At 40.3% G+C, this 20,355-nt stretch overlaps 1 protein-coding gene across 3 annotated transcripts in view; it reads right to left on the reverse strand.

The window, feature by feature from the left end:
- The window catches only part of tll1 (tolloid-like 1), a 43,492-nt gene extending 23,149 nt beyond the window's left edge, over positions 1-20,343 (reverse strand). For all 3 annotated transcript variants that reach the window (XM_065956708.1, XM_065956703.1, XM_065956695.1), the window contains exons 1-6: positions 19,807-20,343; positions 3,537-3,659; positions 3,275-3,355; positions 1,901-2,074; positions 1,697-1,814; positions 194-372 (exon numbers count right to left, since the gene is read on the reverse strand). In XM_065956708.1, the coding sequence (XP_065812780.1) occupies positions 194-372; positions 1,697-1,814; positions 1,901-2,074; positions 3,275-3,355; positions 3,537-3,659; positions 19,807-19,987 (856 nt within the window). In that variant the 5' untranslated portion in view covers positions 19,988-20,343. The remainder of the gene's footprint in view (positions 1-193; positions 373-1,696; positions 1,815-1,900; positions 2,075-3,274; positions 3,356-3,536; positions 3,660-19,806) is intronic.
- Between the last annotated feature and the right edge of the window lie 12 nt (positions 20,344-20,355).

The raw sequence follows: 20,355 nt of genomic DNA on the forward strand, positions 1-20,355 counted from the left end.
GGTGCTATGTCATTCAATTAATCACCTGTCAGATTGGGTTGTAGTGCAAACAAGTCTAGATTCATATTGTTGCTCATTGATTTGTGCTACATTATTATTTATTATAAGTTATACTTACTTGTCTCCATCCAGAAAAGCAACCCTGAAAAGGTCTTAACATAGACCCAGATGCATTATGGGTACTAAGTCTCACCTGGCTGAATGTTATCCCGGATGATGGTCACGTGATCGTCACGGTCAGGCCGTGTGTGCTCGTGCCAAAATCCGATGACATGACCCAATTCGTGCACCACAATGCCAAACTTGTCACAGTTCTTGCCTATAGAGATGGCCTGGGGCCCGTTGCCACGACGACCCACATAGGAACAACACCTAATAAGGATAAGCAGAACGTTGATAGCAGGGAGATAGGCGGATCTTTTTTTTTTTCTTACTACACATTTGGCATCAACAGTACTGTATGAACACGCCCCCACCCCCCACACACACACACACACACACACACACACACACACACACACACACACACACACACACACACACACACACACAACAACGACACACTGTTTTCAGGATTTCCTGCCCTGTACTACGTCCACCAGAGGAAAAGCAGCAGGATTTATTTACATACAACTCTCTGATACCGCTGCAGTTTCATAGTCAAACTCAGTAAGCTGTGAGACTTCACACTTCGCTGCCCACAGAAAACACACACATACACACAGGAACACACACTTTCTGTTTAGCCGAGACATCCGTGCCAGGCTAACAAATCTGATTAAAGTTATCCAGTGAGATAATTGCAGGGTGAGGATCAGGAGTCACTGGAGTAGATAGAGGTTTTTTTTCTTTCTAGCATTTGAAGCTCCAGTTTAGGCACCATTACTACACCGACAATAGATGGCAACACACAAACTGTAGTTCTTCTCCAAAACATGACTCGTATTTCTACACATATCAGCCTTTTCCTCTCACTGACCTGCAGGATGCCCATCCAAGCTGCAGGGTATTTATACATCAGATTAAAGTGTCTAATCTCTGATGCAGCCAGCCTATGACAGGACACGAGACAACTGCTATCATTGGTTCACATGCAGCTCTCTCACTAAACTACATTTAAAAAAATAATTTCTAAATGGATTTTTTTCAGAGTTCATCAAGGGTGTGAGCTTGCTGAGATGATCATTGTTCATTAACAACCAATTAAGGGCATTAGAGTAGTAGAATCAGCAAAAAAATCAATTTATCATTGAAACACAGATATTTTCTGCAATTTCTTAATTATCTTACAAGTCCTACTCTTTCAACCATCTAACCAACATCCGCTCAAAGAGACAAACCCAAGGTTCAGGCTGCTCTTAAACCTTACAACCTAAACCAGTCAGTAAAGAGTCACCACTGTACAAACACACTATGACCCCACCGTGCTGCCACTCCACAGAACAATGCACTTCTGCAGACTATGAACAAAAAAAAAAAAAACTGCCCTTACATACAAAAACTTAAGAGTCTGCAGTGTGACTGGAGGGATGGGGAAACGGGAGCAGGACAGGAAGGAAAGTGGAGCCATTGTTGAGTGACCGTATCGTCTCTCGCTGTGACAAGGTCACTACTGCACTCTAGGTACACACACACACACACACACACACACACTCACACACAATCACACAAACGCTTGGAGATTCAACACACTCACCCACAGGGTCTGTAGGTGAACACGATGTAGCTTTCCTCATCCGTCTTCTCAATAAACGTCACACACGTCTGTTTCTCCCAGTGACGCATGGCCTGTTTAAACATGGCCCTCTGACTACCTGAAACACACATTTCACATCCTACCGTTTCACACTCACACATCCGAGTGTTTCATTTTTTAGCAGTGTCTAGCTGACTCGCTTACCAGTAAAGTTTCCTCCTATGACGTAGGGAATGACTCCTCCGGGCCAAATTCTCTCAGCTCTGGATGTGGCCGCTCGGGGAATCCGACTTTTCACCACGTTCCCCGTCTTGCCACCTTTCCCAGTTTGGCTCTTGGGACCTGGGGATCCTTTGCTTGAGTTCTTTGGGAGATATTCTAACAAAGTGAGGAGAGAGAAACATTCAAATCTAACTTTACTTTTATTATGATACGTGTGTTCCTCCAGAGTAAATACAGGTCTATCACAGATACAGTATCAGTCCATAAATGTTGTTTCCACGTTGTTTCTTTTTACATGTGACCTTTCAGAGTAAGATGAGAGGGAATCACATCTCAGAGAATATAGCTATGTTCTGTAGTACATATTTGATTTGATTAAACAAGTCAGTAATGCACACTGAATGGGCTGAAGGAAAGTCAAACATTGTTCAGGATCCAATTTTGCCTAAGCAGTGAAGAGGTTGTGATTTCAGTGTGCTAAAGAGGAAATCAGTCTTAAAACGTCAAATGTGAAGCAACGCTTTCAGAATTTAAAACTTGATAATTATCTTGACACATTTCAGCCTGTAGCCTTCATCAGGAGGCCCTAATTCACTTCTGATTACTGAAAGCCCTTTTATACCGCAGGTCAAACCAGCCCATTCACACCTGTTCACCCACTGATGGCAGAGGTTTCTATGTGAAGTAACCATCAGAAGTAACTAATCCCATTCACACACATTCATACACCACAGACGAAGCAGCGGGAGCAACTTTAGGTTAAGTGTCTTGCCCAAGGACACGTCGGACTGTGGCTGCAGGAGCTGGGGATCAAACCCCAACCTTCAGGTTAAAGTGACAAGTGACTCTACCAACTGAGCCACAGCCTGTCATTTCCCACTCTCTCTCTCTCTCGCTCTCTCTCTCTCGCTCTCTCTCTCTCTCTCTCTCCCTGTTTTCAAACTCGATACACTGTCCTGTCTCTGCACTAAAAGCATAACTAGTCATAAAAATAAACTTCATTGAATCTTACTTCAGATTGTCTTCTTTCATACTGAACAATTCATTGATTTTGGTCAATCTCTTGATGGTAACAGTGGCAAACAGCAAGCAAACCTCTTCTTGATTGCATTCAGAAGCTGTTCATAAGCTGTTTGCACAGCAGGATTTTAGGAGCTCAGTTAGTATTTAAAGTCTTCACTGAGAAGTTGGTTCTGTTACAGCATGTTTATACTTCGAAAACAGTTCCTTTCTTTGAGGTTCATACATCTAGGATGCTTCTGATGCATGTGTGCAAAAAAGTTTTGCATTACAGATTTGTAACATATCTTTAATATCCACTTTCATTGGAATGTGAAGTGAATATAAGTTCCTTACCAAAGCCAAACCTGCGTATTCTCTCGAGCAGCAGATATAATGATCCTCTCTTCTTTGCAACTTGATGTTCCTCCAGGCCACCTGACAAACACCAAAGCCAAGAATCAAAACACAAACAATGCACAATAAATGCTGATATCCTCATGTGGCCCCTTCCACATCCTTCCTATCGAAGCTGCTTATGAGAGAGTTTCAGAGGAAACGTGAGCGAAAGCAGTACATGATGATTACTGAGTGAGAGTGAGACATCCAGTCCACTTACCAGATGTGTGGCCCTGCCGGGAGTGTGTGCGCATGTGTGTGTGCTGTGTCAGGTCTATCGTCCTGTCGATCTGAAACATGCGCAGGTCCTCCTCGTCTAAAGCAATGTCGCCCCAGAATACAGCTGCAAGTAAAGAGAAAAACATCAGTTATAAGCACGCTTATCAGTTATACATAACATTATCATCATCGTCTTTACTTTAAGCACTGTCATACTTCAGTACAGAGTGATTGTAGTTTCACGCTTTCCCTCGTCCTCCCTGCCTACTCAGACCACTCCAGTGTCTCTTGTCTTCATCCTCACACCCTCCTTTTCTCCCTCACTTTCACACAATCTGGCTAAAGCTTTCAGCATACACCAAATCCCCCCCCCCCCACCCCCAAAAAAAGAAGAAATTTGCATTTCATTCTGCATGTCTAAACAGACTCTACAATTCAATATTAAAGCATGACCAATATATCAGTCAGCCAATATAATCAGCAAAAATGCCAGTGAAAGGAATGTAGGTATCAGAGCATCATTTACAGCACAATTAGCAGAGCATCACGACTAGAGGTGGGAAAAAAATCGATTTATCTAAAAACCGATTGATCAGATTTTTTTTTTAAATTGAAAATAGATTCTGAATCGAATCGTGACCCCAAGAATTGAAGTCAAAATGGAATCGAATCGTGAGACACCCAAAGATTCCCAGCCCTAATATCGAGTGGGCACACAGGGGTCCAGCCAGGCGAGTCAGCCCAGTGCCTAACTATGAATAACTCTTATCCTTCATCAAAACGTAAAAAAATCATCCATGTACAGTGTGTGCCAAGGAAGGCATAAGCTAGTAAGACCATTTTTGTTTTTTTGGGACCAGAATGCAAACATGTTTATTTCTGCTGGAAAAACTGGCATTTTTGAATGCTGTTATGTACATGTGACTGATGGGTCTTCTGTGCTTCTATCCCGTACCTCTAAGCACATTTTGGATCCCCTGTTCCCCCAGTTTCCCCCTCCCTCCCTGCCTCCCTCTCCTTCTGTATCTACAGTAAATCCACCAGCCCTAAACAATGAACTTCTAAATGATAACCATCACTAAATGATTAGTTGAGTGCAGTTACTGCTCTCCAAGGGGCTTTAAAACACTAATACATTAACAATGGCATGGGAGAAGCTTGTCACTTAGCTAATCAGGATTGCCACTAAAGGAAACAGGGGGTCAGGGTGCCATTGTGTTCAACTCTGGGCTATTGTTGCAGTGAGGAGCAAAAACCACAATGACCACAGATGGGTTACAAATCGCAAAATCAGATCGAGAGTGGGAGAGTGACCTGTTGAATTGTGCTGTATGATATGTTGGTGATAAAACGTTTGATCTAAAGGGTAGAGCTGCTGTTATGAATCTACTATAACCTAAATTGTAAGTATTAATGGGGGAATGGTGTTCTATCTATCATACCAATCAAGACAAAAAAAAAAAACATCTGCTATGTGTATAGTGTAGTGCAGTGTTTTGAGAATTTGGGCTGATGATGAAAACGTTAGAGCCAGGTGTTACTTTATGATCAAACTTTTCAAGAACGTGAGTGAAAACTTGTATCAGGGGACACAAAGTTGAGAAATTTCCGTCCAGTGATGTTCTTAACTATATCAGCACTCATGGAAACCTCTCATACCGTATAATCAGATTGCTTGGTCAGAACAAACTGCTGCATAATATTAGACTTAACAGAAAAAAAACGTCATTAATAACCAGTTATCCAAAGCTAGCCTTAAAAGCACAACTGTCATATTTGACATCAAATAAAATATTTAATTTGTTTCCTCTTTAAAAAGGTCTTGAAATACACTATTTTGGTGTTGTCTTTCAATCACAAGCTTTCACATCAGTTCTTGTAATTTATTTTATAATCTGTTAAATGTCCCAATAAATGTTGTGACTCATATCACGGCTGGAGAACTTTTTTTAAAGTACTTTTAATGGCTTCATTTAAAAGTGAGTCACTGGTTGAAAAGTAGTAAAGACAAATCTATTGAGTACAAAAGGGTTTTATTTGCTTCTAAAGAGGTTGATGTCATTGTGGCTTTTCCAAAAATAGCTTAAAAGTAACGTTGTTATTCTAAGATGTGGTATGAACAGCAGCTGGTACAAATATGTATTTTACCGTCAAATTATATGGTGGGTGACGCATTTTTTTTCTAAAACTCCAGTCAGTGAAAAACTCTTGCAAACTACCAAGTTGGTGCAGAAAATCCACTTCCATCCTAAAGAAACTCTTACTTGACCAGCAGAAGGTAATTTTCCGTAGTAAGTCTCATAGTATACTGCACCTGCATTTGATACAAGATTCCCTAGATTTTGTTTCAATTTGTGTGTGTGTGTGTGTGTGTGTGTGTGTGTGTGTGTGTGTGTGTGTGTGTGTGTGTGTGTGTGTGTGTGTGTGTGTGTGTGTGTGTGTGTGTGTGTGTGTGTTTGCAACATCACAAAGTGATTTCAGATATTTCAAGACATAAAGACAAGAAGCAGTCACAAGCAGAGATACAAAGCAGGATTACAGTTATAGTAAGTTTATCCCATTGATTGTTGGGGTCTCGGTAATCCATAGAGATTCCATAAATAGCTCAAAGTCAAGCCAGTGGGTGAGAGGGGATAAGGACAGAGATGCAGGGAGATGCAGGAGGAAAAGTATCGATCCCAAAAACCCCAGGATGCCCCAGGAGACCTACATCATGCTGACCAGGGCCTTACTGTTCGCCCTTCAGCAGGGGCACTGCAGCAAACACACACACACACAGCAGCACACGGGCAGATGCGCATACACACACAGGGATAATGCACCAAACACAAACGGAGAGGCAGGCATCCCTCACATGCATCCAGCACCTCCCACCGAGCAGACCGACTTGTGTTGTATTGATCAACTTCTCAGGACTAATGTCAGCTCTCTAAAAAGTTTACTCTGCAGCTCAATAACAAATGTCAAACAGACACCCCGCAGTGGCTTTGTGATCCTGTGCATGCGTTTTCTTTTGTGAGAGCTGAAATATGAAAATTTTTCAGCTCATCTTCATGTAGCAATTTCTACTGATAGATAAACAGTCTCTGAACAACTTAGTACAGGCCTTTATTTCTGTATGAATGTACCACGGCCCAGCAGCTACAAACAGACCATATGAACCATGACTGTGCGCTATGTTGGCCAACACACTGTACAACTCTGCTTAAAGTGACAACCACAGAAAGCCTTGTTGGAACATTCCTTGGAGTGATCTATCAGGCTTCACCTTCATGTCTGACTGATATACCGGGATTCAGCGGGTGCAAGAACCCTACCTACCAGCATGCACTGTAAGCCTCTTGTTGTAGAAGGACTTAAGTGTGTTAATTGTCTCTGCCTCCCAGAAAAACATTATTTCTTATCTAAAAACATTATTGTTTTTTACATTGGATTGATAGGTTGTGCTTTCCAAAGATGGTTGGTGGGTCACTGGCCCTTTAAGAAAAACGTGTGCCTCTCTAGCAAGTTGATCTCAGTTTGTCTGGTGGCTGTTGAGCTGCAGGTTGCTTTCTTTTTCCCAAAGTGTCATTGTCAGATAAATTCCCCTTTGATAATCAATTGTAAACGGAGGCTCAGCCTCTTTGAGTCTTTTACCAGAGTCACACCCCCATAATGTGTGCCAGCTCTGCAGTTGGGCTGAATACTGTAGAGGCCCTACACCCCTGTTATACGCACAATGTCAGATGTTAAGGTTTGAGAAGGATTGATAATGGGGCCATTTTACAGAATTTGGCATTCTTTGTTGTACAGAAGGGGTTTCTACAGGACATGTAGGTGTTTAAGCCTATTTGGCACTGCCAAAGTTGTAGGCACAGTTTGGGAAAGGCCCTTCACTGTTTAACCATGACTGGGCTCCTGTGCAAACAGCACGGGACTTAGTTAAACAGTTTGGTGAGGAGTTACTTGATTGGCCTGCACTGGCTAGCTCAAATTATCCCTCGAAATCTGACTTTACGCCTGAAAAAGAGTTGATTTTTTTGTTTCCATTCAAACATTCCGATATTAATGTTGTACTAAGCAGGGACTCAAATGTTCCTTTGACATTTAACACACACTACAGCAGAGAATTATGCACTGCTGAGTTATGCTCTAATGCTGTAGGCACTGGGGTGAATCTAACACAAACACACACAAACGCAAACATCTCACTAAGCTCCTCATTAAGCAAATATAAGGTCACACTGCAGGTGGTTTAAGATGGGTGAGTCTGTGCATGTGTGTGAACATGTGCATGTATGAGCACTTCCTTTTAGTGGTTTTATTATAGTGTATGTAGCAGTGACTGCAAACGTGCTGCAATATTAAACAGAGATTATCTCGGTCCTGTTTGAGGATTTTCTCCAAAAGTAATCATTTTGCAAGCTGCTTGATCCAAATTAACCCTTTGTGGGCAATACCAGGTGCTGCAGTATGAACTCACTGTACACTGACAGGGTTGTCAGCATGGATGAACAACAGACTCAAAGCTTCCCATTCCGCATATCACAACTTCTGAAATATCTCGTCCCTATGACCTTTTGTAATTGTAAGTCTAGTTCAAACATACTGTTAACCATGTCAAGAGGAACTTCAGCACAAGTTAATAAGCTTCCACTAAACTTAGTACCTGGATGATTTTTACAAGCAAAATAGGAGAAAAAAAATTCCCTGGTTCCAGTTTCTAATTTAAAAATATTCAAGGTTTTCTTTGCCATGTTCAATAGTGAGTTTAATAGCTTTGAGTTTGAGAAAACTAAAATCAAACGTTATCCCCTCCTTCTGCTTATTACTGAAAAAATTACAAATTCCATAGAAACACAACCTTAATAGCTTATTAGAATAATGCCGAGGCTTTTTAGGTCAAGTAGAATCAGTTATATCTGAACCAGTTCGCTTGCCCACTTCCATCACTGCAACACCTGTTGGGTTTGTTTTTTACCTGGCAAACAGAGGGGCATCCAAACCGCTGTGTGGGGGTGCCTTTAAACTGCCTACCTTTCTAACATAGCATGTTTCTTTAATGTCTGATGGCATGGTAAGGTCATTTTATGATTTATGATTATTCTGTGTTCTGACATACCTTACCAGATCCCTTTACAACTTTCTTTGTAGGTTTTGATGCTATGCTTGTGTTGGAATCCATCACTACTTTGACACTGAGCAAACCACAGACTCCAAAGTCTTTTGTGGAGAAAGGGCATCACTCTAAGCTGAACTTTAAACAATAGTAGTGAGTGTTTAAAATGGAAAAACAAAATGCACTTGCACAGTGATGTAAGGTTGCAATGTGCAGAGATGCTGGAGTCAGTAATGTCATGGGTCAAAAATGTGCTTTTAGGAGGAAAAAATGTAGAAGCTCAGTCCAAGTTTACAAAGTTCACACCCCCACCCTCCTACAATGTGCGTAAGTGGGAGAAAGATAGAGAGAGAGAGAGAGAGAGAGAGAGAGAGGGGTGGAGATTATCTCTTCCTCTGTGACAACATGAAATTAATGAATGAATAATCATGAACAAAAGAGCATAAATGTTTATGCGTGTGTGTGTGACAGAAGAAGGAAATTTAATTGAAACCGAGATAATTTCACATTTTCAATTTTCCAGACAAGCTAAACTGTGAGTATTTTCTTAAACAGATGTTCAGTGTGCAACTGCAGGGTTGAGGATTATGTGTCTGTGATGTCAGTGAGTTAAAAAAACACTTTAAAAACACACACAAATCATGTGTTTTTGCAGGCTTAAACACAGTCCAAGACACTGACAAAAATCCAATTACACTCTTGACACATCACTATATGTTCATGTACAGTGTGATTTTTTGTTTACTGAAAAGGATAGTTAAAGTTTCCTCATGTATGAACACAGCTTGAAACAGATGAGGTGAAGAACAGGACAACTGAAATAACAAAGCAAAAAGGCCAGACTGATCACAAAACTAATCCAACAAACCAAGTCACACTGTCAGGGTGCCTTAAGTTCCCATTAAGGGTATATCTTTTCATTTTTTAATAATAAAACTGTGTGCGCTGTTGTTTAATCTATATAATCGGAATCAATCAGTCTTAAAAATTGGGTTGGTAAAAAGGACACTGCACTTGGTTAGCGTTACTTTTACCTTGAGGGCGTACCTTTGCAGTCATCATAGGTAATTAATTCCAATTAATGTGGCGTACTGCAGGGTATGGTTTTAGGTCCAATTTTATTCTCCATTCTCTGTATGCTGCCACTCAATTAAATAGTTTTCCACACTGTTTCTCTTTTTTATTACTATGCAGATGACACACAGATATACCTAAGAAGCTTATAGCTGCTGTCAGAAATTGTCTCAGATATTAAATGTTGGATGGAACAAAACTGTCTTCAGAGAAATAATTCAAAATCATAAATAACATTGTATACTTGACAAAAACTCGACCAATTTTAACGAAAGCTGCATTTGTGCCCTATCTGTCAAATCAACTGGCTTAAATTTAAGAGTGGCATTTCATTGTAGCCTTACCTTTAGAGCACATAAATAACGTTTTACATCATCATCTTTCTTTCATTCCTACTGTTACGTCCTCATCTTTTCACCGATTACTCACCATTTCCAAAATTACACCAATGCTTTAACAATCAGACCTTGAAAAATCCTCAACACCTTCTTCTTCTCTAGACTGGATTATTGCAACTCCTTTTTGGCATTTACCTCAAAACAAGCTGTCCTCCGATTAGTTCAGAACGTAGCAGCTAGGCTTACAAGTGGTTTTAGCAACATAACAGCACACAGATACTGGTTTCACCACACTGATTCCATTTCACTTTTAGAATGGATTCCAAGATTTTACTCATCACCTTTAAAACACAATTGGGTCCGGCTCCAAGTTACATAGCAGAATTCTTGACACGGTATGAGCCTGCCAGCACCCTGAAATCTTCAGCTGATGCTCCTACTCGTTCCAAAGTCAAAACTTAGATTTAAAGGTGACCATGCCATCAGGGCCCCTTAGCTTTCGAACAACCTGCCTAAAGAGTTAAAGCAGCAGTATCAGTCACTTCTTTTAAGTTACTTTTTGGTTGGGTTAATTTTTTGGTTTTGTTGTTCTGATTATTTCGCTGTTTTTTGGTTTCTTTTGTGTTTGGATTCAAATACTTTGTTCTTCTGTATGTTAGCTCTCATGTCAACGCATTTTGTAATCCCCTGTTTTCAAAAGAGCTATATGATTTATTATTATTATTATTATAACTTTAAAGAGCACACAACTGGAGAGCACTCCAACACATAAACCAAAGAGAATAAAAGGCAAAAACATCTCTCCAGTATGAGGCAAAAATAACTTTATCTTGTGACAGCATCCTAATCAGATTACTGACAGTAACATTTCTTTGCAGCAGGTCATGGGTTTGGCCAGACACTGGGACAGGAAACAATTGGGGCTCAATATAACCATCAGCGTGTCCTGGGTGTGCGCTCTTACATGAACAACAATCAAATTAAGGACAACAGAAAGTGGTGTTCATTATTTCTTTCAGGTTTGAAGTTTGTGTTCTCATAGCCCTCATTGGAGGACTAATTGATTTCATTTTATTGTAATACCCATGAGGGATTATAGCGAATAATCAAGTTGTTGTGTTTATCGTAGCGCTGAATACTTTCAAAAGACTTTTACATTTATAAGCATAAGAAGCTTGCAGGCCACTAGTGAGGCATCTCCACTCTCCTTACTACTTCAACAAGAGTTACCAACCTTCACCAGAGCAAACACTGTCTACTTACGCAAAGAAAACCATCCAACTATCATTTGACCCTTTCATAGCTCCAGAGTTTTTTTAAGTTTACTAAAATTGTTTTTTCTGCTTCCTGTTTTGAGATTGAGATTGTACATAACAGTTTCTGACAAGAGTGTGAAGACAAACACACTCTTTAAGCATCCATATTTCACTCAAGAGTTTGTATAGACTTGGAATTGTATTTTCCATGTACAGAAAAACAACAAAAATGTACTAATGATATGTTTCATTTGTGACTCTTTTAAATTGTGCCCAAGTAGAAGAAAACGTTGTCGGTTGACGATATCTTTCAAGAAAAATGATTCTCAACATATAAAAATCTGGTCTTTGTTATACTGAGGATTCCGTACATGATGAGTTTTCAATTGTAAAAAACCTGTGCACATTTAGAGTTAAAGATGGACCACACACAGACCTCGCACACAACTTTCAAGGACCATTGGACGATGCGGCAGGAAGCCAACAGTTGGAAATTGTTGCCATTTGTATAAGTGCCTGACTCTTCTGGCTTCCAAGTTTCTTAAATTATAGCAAAGGCTAAATTATTGTCAAAGGAAATAGTGAGCGGATTAAAAGTAACCTTGCAAGCATTTGGGAACAGTTATGACTTGATCAAATTATAGTCAGCTCTGTAACATACCGGTAATTTTGGTGGTTATTGTAATTTCGGAGTTGCTGACCATTTTTACCAGCATAAAAACTAGCTTTTGTTCGATTGTCTTGGAAAAAAAGTTCTAATTTAAGGGCAGGTCGGCTGCTCAAGGTTCAGAAAGATGTTTCTCCATGACTCATTTGACTCTAGATACTGTCATATAAGAGCAAGTTTGGCTAACAACCCATCAGCTAAATCAAGAAGTTATAAACATTAATACAGAGGTTTGAGAGATTGGGACTCCCCACCAGCTAGTCAGAATTTAATGAATCTTTAAGGTGAGGGGTTAAATCTTTAAAAACCTAAAGGAAGTCTAGCTGCACTTGAGTACCCTCATTGCAAAATTGTACAAAAAAATACAATACAAACAATATGAAGCTATCTAAAAGTGAGTATATCTGCGTCATATGCTGTAGAGAGACTGGATCTATGACCACAGCTGGGTTCAAACTATTCAAAGGACAAGTGGGGGAAAAACTGAGTTTGACTGAATGAGAAAGTGGCCTTGTATAAGAATGGTTTTTGTTGCTATAAATACCACCAGGAAAAGCTAGGTGACATAAAAGCAGGCAAACATTTAATAATTGAGCAATGCGTGGCAGGTGGGCGGAGTGATGGTGATGCTGACTCATGGCTTTCTGCAGCTCCGGAACAATGACGTTCCAAAGCAAACAGTGGGCTCGCAGCGTAGCTGCACAGTTTGTGCTGAGGCGGGAATCCTGGAGAAGACTTCGGAAGCTCAGTGGCAGGAGCACTCTGCTCGGGAAAATCCTGTTTAATATAATATGAGTGAGACCGCTCGTCCGCTTACTCACACACACACACATTATGCAGCCACAGTGTCAAACATACACCCATACACACATTGCTCTAGTTTCCTTCCTACTGAAGAATGGGGGAAGGGGTGAACAGTAGCTGCAGCTAACTGTCACGACATGGTAGGCTTTACTCTCCGACTGAAAAACTCAAAAGCACAAAAAAAAGTATATTTTTGTTGATGGTGTCCCTTGGTATAATACGATAGAGTGAGTTTTACTTAAATCTTACAAAGCCGTTTGCCACAGTTAGAAGAATGTGACAAAATCCTGGTCATACAGTTGTACATTGTACAGCTGCATTCATATATATATACAAGGGGCATATCATGTACAACATCACACCTGTATGTCAGTTAACTATATGAGGTCAATTAAACATTGTCAATGATTTTGTACATACCATTTCACATACCGTCCATCTTTTGCTAATTTTTGATCAATATGTTTGATTGGACTTTTCTGTTCCTATTTGGAAACATAAAGTTGTGTTCATTGAAAATGTATAGGGAACTGCAAGCCTACAGCCAACTGACAGATAAGTTTACGCAAACAGACACAGATTCACTCTTGGCCAAATGAATTATAGCAAAGATTGAAGCAAAGTAATTCTTATCCTGGGTAGCAGAGGGTCAGGAGAATTCGAACTGAATAAGAATGCTGTCTGTGGCTGTCCCAGGAACACCAACATGGACTGGAGGATTTATGTTCTTTGGGTTTGTTTAAAAGAGACCTCACTTAGGACCTTCAAGTCCTCTCTGGTGTCCAATCTGTGTCCATTCCATGACTTCCATTTGGTACTCCTGACAACAATATCAGGACATTCAGGTCTTCATATTTTCAGAATTTTCTTTCACATGCAACTCTTACAAGAAGATGTTCACTGTCAGACAAGCTCTCACAACTCAAAATACTCTGGTTTAGGTAAGGGGGAGGCACTTCGGTAATGCTGACTTTTTTCTGGCAAACAATTACTACTACATGTTTAAAGATGTTTCAGTAAAACATACTGAAAAAAAAAACAGTTGAAAAAATATACAGTGAACTCAGGTGAGAAGTAAAAATAACTAAGCAGCCAAACGGCTCTCAAAACTTCAATACCCTGTTGCTCGCTTTTGGTGAACGTTCCAGACTATACATAACTCACAGCGTTTACACATCGGCTCTCTCTGACTTTATGCAGACTTTTTACTATAGGGGTCTGGACGTCAGAGTCACCAGATATTCCTGGAGGGCAGTGCATTTGTGAAAGACGCTAATGTCAAACACCTGAGTGATTACAAGTTGATTCCCTTGTATCTGTGTAGCACAATAAGCATCAGTCAAAATACAGGGAACTTTAAATGTACTGCTGTTTCAACATCCTTGTTCTGATGTTTTTGATCTCTCTCTCATTTGCTGTGTTCAGGTTAAATGTGTTTCAGACGTGGAGTCATTTTCCATGCACATCAAAGTGGGGCTTTTTGGGGTCACACTTTTCATAATAAAGACCTCTAACAAGTCAGCCCATATGTAGAAACTACAGCAAATGTCTGTCAATACAATGACAGTGTATGGTGAATAAACACTGATTTTATAACACTGCAGCTTTGCAGGTCCTTTAGAGAAGTGCTACTAGCTAGACCTTAAAAAAGGTCAGAGAAATTGCAACAGAAGCTCCTGAATTAAACTTTTGAATACAATTAAAGTCCAAATCCATGAGTTACTGGAAACAACTGAATTGCAAACATGTGTTTCCCTCTCTTAAGCCGAAAATTAAATCATGTATAACATCTGCACTGGACCTCTATCTATTGCACAAAGATTTGTTTGATTTTCAGAATGAGCTTCAGCCAACATGAACCTCCTCATGTATGCAGAAGGGTGGAGATCGTCCCATAAGTGGAAGGGTTTGTTTCAAGCTCCTCATGGAAACTGTGATGCAACTTTTCATATAACTTAAGTGCTAATAAACTCAACACTAAATCTCTTTAGGAGACAGAAAAGAATGAAAACTCGCTTCAGGTTTTGTAGGAAATGATTTGTTTTCTTAAGACTGGTTGAGATTCAAGTGTTCAAAATGTTCAATACTTTGATACTTTTGGATACTTATGTGTTTTATGATGATACAATGAAATCCATTATTTCAATGATTGATAGAATCAAAAGTACCAAGACCAAACTACAGTGATAATGTTAATGAATAGCTTCTGCCAACGAGAGAGGGAACACTGTCTCAACTGCACAAAGAGATTTAGTTGCAAAAGTATATCTGCAGTTCAGACACTGCGCATAAGATTGCCTGCAATTTTTGATCATTAAAAACAAGAAATAACCCATTATTGCCTGCTTAGGATTGTATTTTTGTTGCCATGGTATCAAAACAGGTATTGATATAACCACTATTCTCATGTTATTAAAAGTAGTGAAGCAATTTGTTTTCTATGTTAAAACAGATTGTGATGTAATTTGAAAAAAGGCTCTCTCAGGTTTCTATAACAGCCTGTGGACAGGTTTCTATGGAAAGGATTCGAGGCATTTTTCCTGGAAAATCGGAAGGATGTCATGTTTATGTGTGCTCCTGAGACTTTACATACATACAAAGCTGATTATATTTGTCTGGAAAGGAGTTTGCTAACTTCTGCGACTAACAACCAAAATACAATATCAACATAAGGTCCAGGTAAGCAGACAACAACTGAAAGGTTTTATCCAGAAAAATGAGTAATTTGGGGGAAAATGAATCAGTGGTCAAAATATTTTAAAAGTCTTATTTTACTTATCTCATTTCTAAATGATAGCTACAAATAGAAGTGACTCCCATGTTGGCCCACATCACATCAGGGTTTCCGCTGATGCCCACAGTGCTGGCTTGCGCCCACAAATTGCCAGCATGCACACAATCTTAAGACAAAGAACGCTGTCTTTAGATGACTTCATGGCCCTCAAGATCAACTACTGCTTTATTTCTGACACGACTTTCTCGAAGTCCACATTGTACCTTTACATTTCTTTGAACTCCTAATAGAAATTCTCAACCTCATCGTTTTCATCCTTTTTTGCCGCATGAACTCTACTACTATCGGAAATCTGGTACTGGAACATCAAGAGTACGCCTACTAAAAAATGTGAATAACATATTGTACTTCACTGTTACTATACACACTTTGTTGATACGCCACTATTGTATTTAAAGACGGGAACAGGCAGTCCATCTTCAGGGTCACTCCTGGAGGAATGACCCACAGCTTCGCACCGACGTCGAGGTTTGATCAGCTTTTATGAGAACAGTGATTTGGAAGGAAGCATGAATGACTCTTGAGTGAGCGTAAGAGCTCGTGCACATCAGTGTAAGTGTGAGTGTCCGTGCGTGTGTGTGTGTCATCTCCAGCTGAGTAGCAGGATGCAGACAACCAGGAAGAGATAAGCGCGGGTGAATGGAGGGAGCTCTGTGTGTATGTGTATCGAATGTGTGTGCCTCTGTGCATGTGTGTGTCTGTATGGGGAAATCACTTCACAAAGGCCTGGAAGTGTGTGTTCTCCTGTCTACCAGCGCGGGACTCGGAGGAGATAAGCAGACAGCCAATTATTCCCCGCGTGTTTTCCCAGCAAAAACAGGAGGCGGAATACCAACCACTCAGACCAATGCCACAGGGTCAAGCCCGGAATGAGCCACATTTCCATTTCTTACAAGCTGCACACACACACACACACTCAGAGAGAAAGACATGCAGCCATCAACTCTTTACAAAACTGACAACTAAATCTGCCCATGCTAGGTGTGCAACTACTGCACTACTGTCTTCATTATCTCTTCATCATTTGATTCATTCTTCCATTTGTAGATGGATGCAGAATGTGAAGCAAGTTAAATTGATGTGTATTCTTCAAGACACTACAGTGTAAGCTAGAAAATATTTGCATGCATGTACATGTGATGTCTCCGAGTAGTACATGTGACGTGCGTGAGAAAATCTGTGTATGTATTTTGATTTTAAAGGTTTCGTGTTTGTTCATGAAGATTTAAAATTTGGTGTTTACAATGATTACTTTATTTATTTTCTAACCATCTTGCTGGTGATGGTTTGTAGGTGTGTGTTTTGGAGATATGCAAATTGAAGAGAAGTGTTAGAAAGAAAAGGCAATTATTTGATTCATATTGATATTTACATACAGTATATACAGCTGTCACTACAGTTATTTTCAGAAGGGTTTATTGATCTATATCTTTATAACATAAATGTATAAGACTACATGTAACACAGTGGCTCATTTGAATAAATAGAATCAATCAAATTTGCCAGATTTTTTGACTGATTTGATGTCCAATCAACTTTGATGGCAAATTCCTCTGTGCATGTTTTCCCTTCTTGAGCAGCTGTGACATGATTGCCAACATTTACCAGGATGCATTGGGCGTAAGCAGCCACAACCTTGGCTGTGCTCTGCAGCATTTTTATGGCCGTTTACTATAAAAGAAATGTTCAAATTAACATTTGATGCTATTCTGAGGCCAATTACTCCAAAATGCTCCAAAATGGCAGCAAAATGGTGAGGGTTAGAAACAGGCTTTACACATAGAACATGCTGTTTTGGATGCTGGCAAAAATGTCCGTTGGTTGTTTGTAAACTAGGTCTGCTGTCTGGCAGTCAAATTGGAATAAATAAAGCAAGGCGGACATTTGATTTACATTTAATCCGAACACAACTTGCACAATGTGTAAATGTGCTGGTCTCAGTTAAAGTCCAGAGACCTTTGCCGCATTACGCGCCCCTCCACCCAGTTGCTCTCAACTGTCTGATATCTAAATCAAAGCAATGTGAAAAATTAATATTATACTACAAATAAAAGATTTGATAAAACGTGTGCATAAGAATTCACTGAATAGAAGAAACAGAAAAATCTCTGAAAACATGAGTCTGGTGTGTGGATTTGCTTTGAGAGATCTAAGCCGTGCGTATGAATACATCCTTTATGTTCACTGATATTTGCAGCACATAAAAAACTGTTTTCTCACTCAGTTATTTTAACCTGCAAGAGTCGCTCAAACATATGTAGACTGACTGTCTCCCTGTAACCTGCCAGGCACCCAATCAAAAACACAAACAGACACTCACAGGGTAAGGTCCCAGCATTACTAAAAACCACAGAGTCATGGGACTGCTGTATCAACATAAAATCACCCACACAGAGATCAGTGTAACATGCACATGAATAACACACACACACACACACACACACACACACACACTGACCGGTGTCAGGTTTGTGTATTTGGTATGTGTGGAATGTGTGTCGGTCAGCGTACCAACGCTCGGCATTCTGGGTGGACCTGTTATCACTGCAACGTGTCATCAGAGACAACTTTAAAGCAGCAAAGTGCCATTTAAATAAGACAAGCAGGGACACATACATATATAAAAACACATTTACACACACATGCGCAGTCGGCAATTGTTACCAAACAACGATAGAGAAGAGGCTTTTAAGTCATACGACACTGCAACATGTTCATTGCAACAAAAACAGGAGAAGAGAGGTTCAGCCTCCACCTGCTCTGCAGAGATGATGCTGATGTAGTGAGAGAGGTTAACAAGCAGCAACAATCCTTACTGCTCATTGAGCTTTGCTACAAGGTCTGCAGGGAGTGATTGTAAAAAGCTTTCTTTTACCAGAGGAAAATCGACACACGTCTGCACTAGACACAAACAGAAATAAAAGTGAAGGCAAACATATTGTATTATTTCATCACAATAGAGGAGTTCTATTCTATTCTATTGCTGTAAGCATCAGCAGACTCTGATGCTTCTGCTGAATGTTGTAGTGGCCAATGACACATGAATTCAAGGCTACAATAAAAAGGATAAGAAAAAGTCACAGGTAACAGTTATACACACAAGTTGTGCCGGAATCTGAGAACATCAAGGCAGAAAGAAATTGTAGAGCGATATATATATATATCCTACATCTGGAAATCCCAATACTTTATTGTGATTTAGAACTTTTTAAAGCAAAAGTTAGAATATTAAATGGTTGTATTCTCAAACAGGCAGTATATGTACGCACAGTTTAAGATACATGTAGGTAAATTGAAATCGTACTGCATTGGTATCTTTACTTATGTATAAAATTAAAACACATTTAAAGTCAACTATAAAGACCATACAGTACAAATGTATTATGTATGTACAGGCCATATCATTTGTTGTAAAACATTAAGAGTGACTCTCCAGACTTTATCTCCAAATAAATGAGTTTATTTGGGTGGAGCACAGACATTACACATACAAGACCTGTATTATGCTGAGAAAAAAAGATTTTTGACAATTTTGACTTACAGTTAAAATCAGTGACAACAATATGTTGACAGTTATTTTATGAACCAATTATGTACATGTTCCTTCTGTCTTTATACACACATATGTTTGTTTTATGAGACCAGTCAGGGTTACAGTTGTTCCACAGCAGCCCACAGCCTGTCATTAAATGTCCAACCATTTTTTTTTTATCACTGCGTGTGCGTGTGTGTGCGTGTGTGTGTGTGTGTGTGTGTGTGTGTGTGTGTGTGTGTGTGTGTGTGTTGGAAAGAGAAAGAGTGTTCTGGTGCACTTGAGTCCAGCTGTTTCTCATCTACGTTGATGGTCGATTTAACATCTGGACATACGCGCAAACGTGCACGTCTAAATATGCCTCAGTATTTCGGCTGCAATCACCAAAACTCTGCACTCATTAGATGCAGGCGCTGAATAGCCTACGTGTGCGTGCATCTCAGGGGTGCACGGGTTCAGTAGGACCGTCACCGGGCAGCACGTGTCATCCACCCGCGGGATCTCCACCGGTACTGACTTATCGGTTGTGATGGGTGGGGAAACGGGGGCATCTGGATGATTGTGTACACATGCACACACATACAGCCGCTGTCAGCTCTCATAAACGTGCCAACTCAGAGCCAGTGCGCTCGAGGGTAAAATCACACTTGCAAAAATACTTATTTTCACTTCTATTTTTACGATTTGAAAAAAAAAAAACCGACTCACCAGCTTTGCAAGGGTCTTTGTAGTCAATGGTCTCCGCTTTATCTTCCTCGTAGTAATCATAGTCTGGCTCCTCGTAGTCGAAACAGTTACAAATAGTCACTTTGCCCCAGAAAGTCAAGCCTGCAAGCATCAGCGTGATCCAGCGCATCTTAGCGGCCAGTGCCGAGGGCACTTGGTCCATCTGAGGACTCAAATCAACGGTTAAATGCCTCTCTGCTCGTCTCCCCTGCTGTTAGGAGATGGTCAATCCACTCTCCAAAGAAAGCACCGGTAGCAGGAATTTAACGGCTCATCGTGAAGATCGCTCTCTTCTCTGACAGTCAGGTTTTATACTGTAAAGGCTGCAGTAAGTTACTCTGCCCGGCTCTCCTCCATGGTGAGAGTACACGGAGGTGCCTTTTTTGTCCGTCAGTCAGCAAAGTGTCCTCTGTCCTCCGCTGTGGCTTCGCAGGTGAGGCTGCTGTGGGTAAAGAAACAACCAGAGAAAGAGAGAGAGTACGTGAGGGGGGATCAGGAGTGGATGATCCCTGAGCGTAAAGACGCACAGCG

This window comes from Labrus bergylta, chromosome 1, assembly GCF_963930695.1.
Source record: "Labrus bergylta chromosome 1, fLabBer1.1, whole genome shotgun sequence".
Lineage (NCBI taxonomy): Eukaryota > Metazoa > Chordata > Actinopteri > Labriformes > Labridae > Labrus > Labrus bergylta.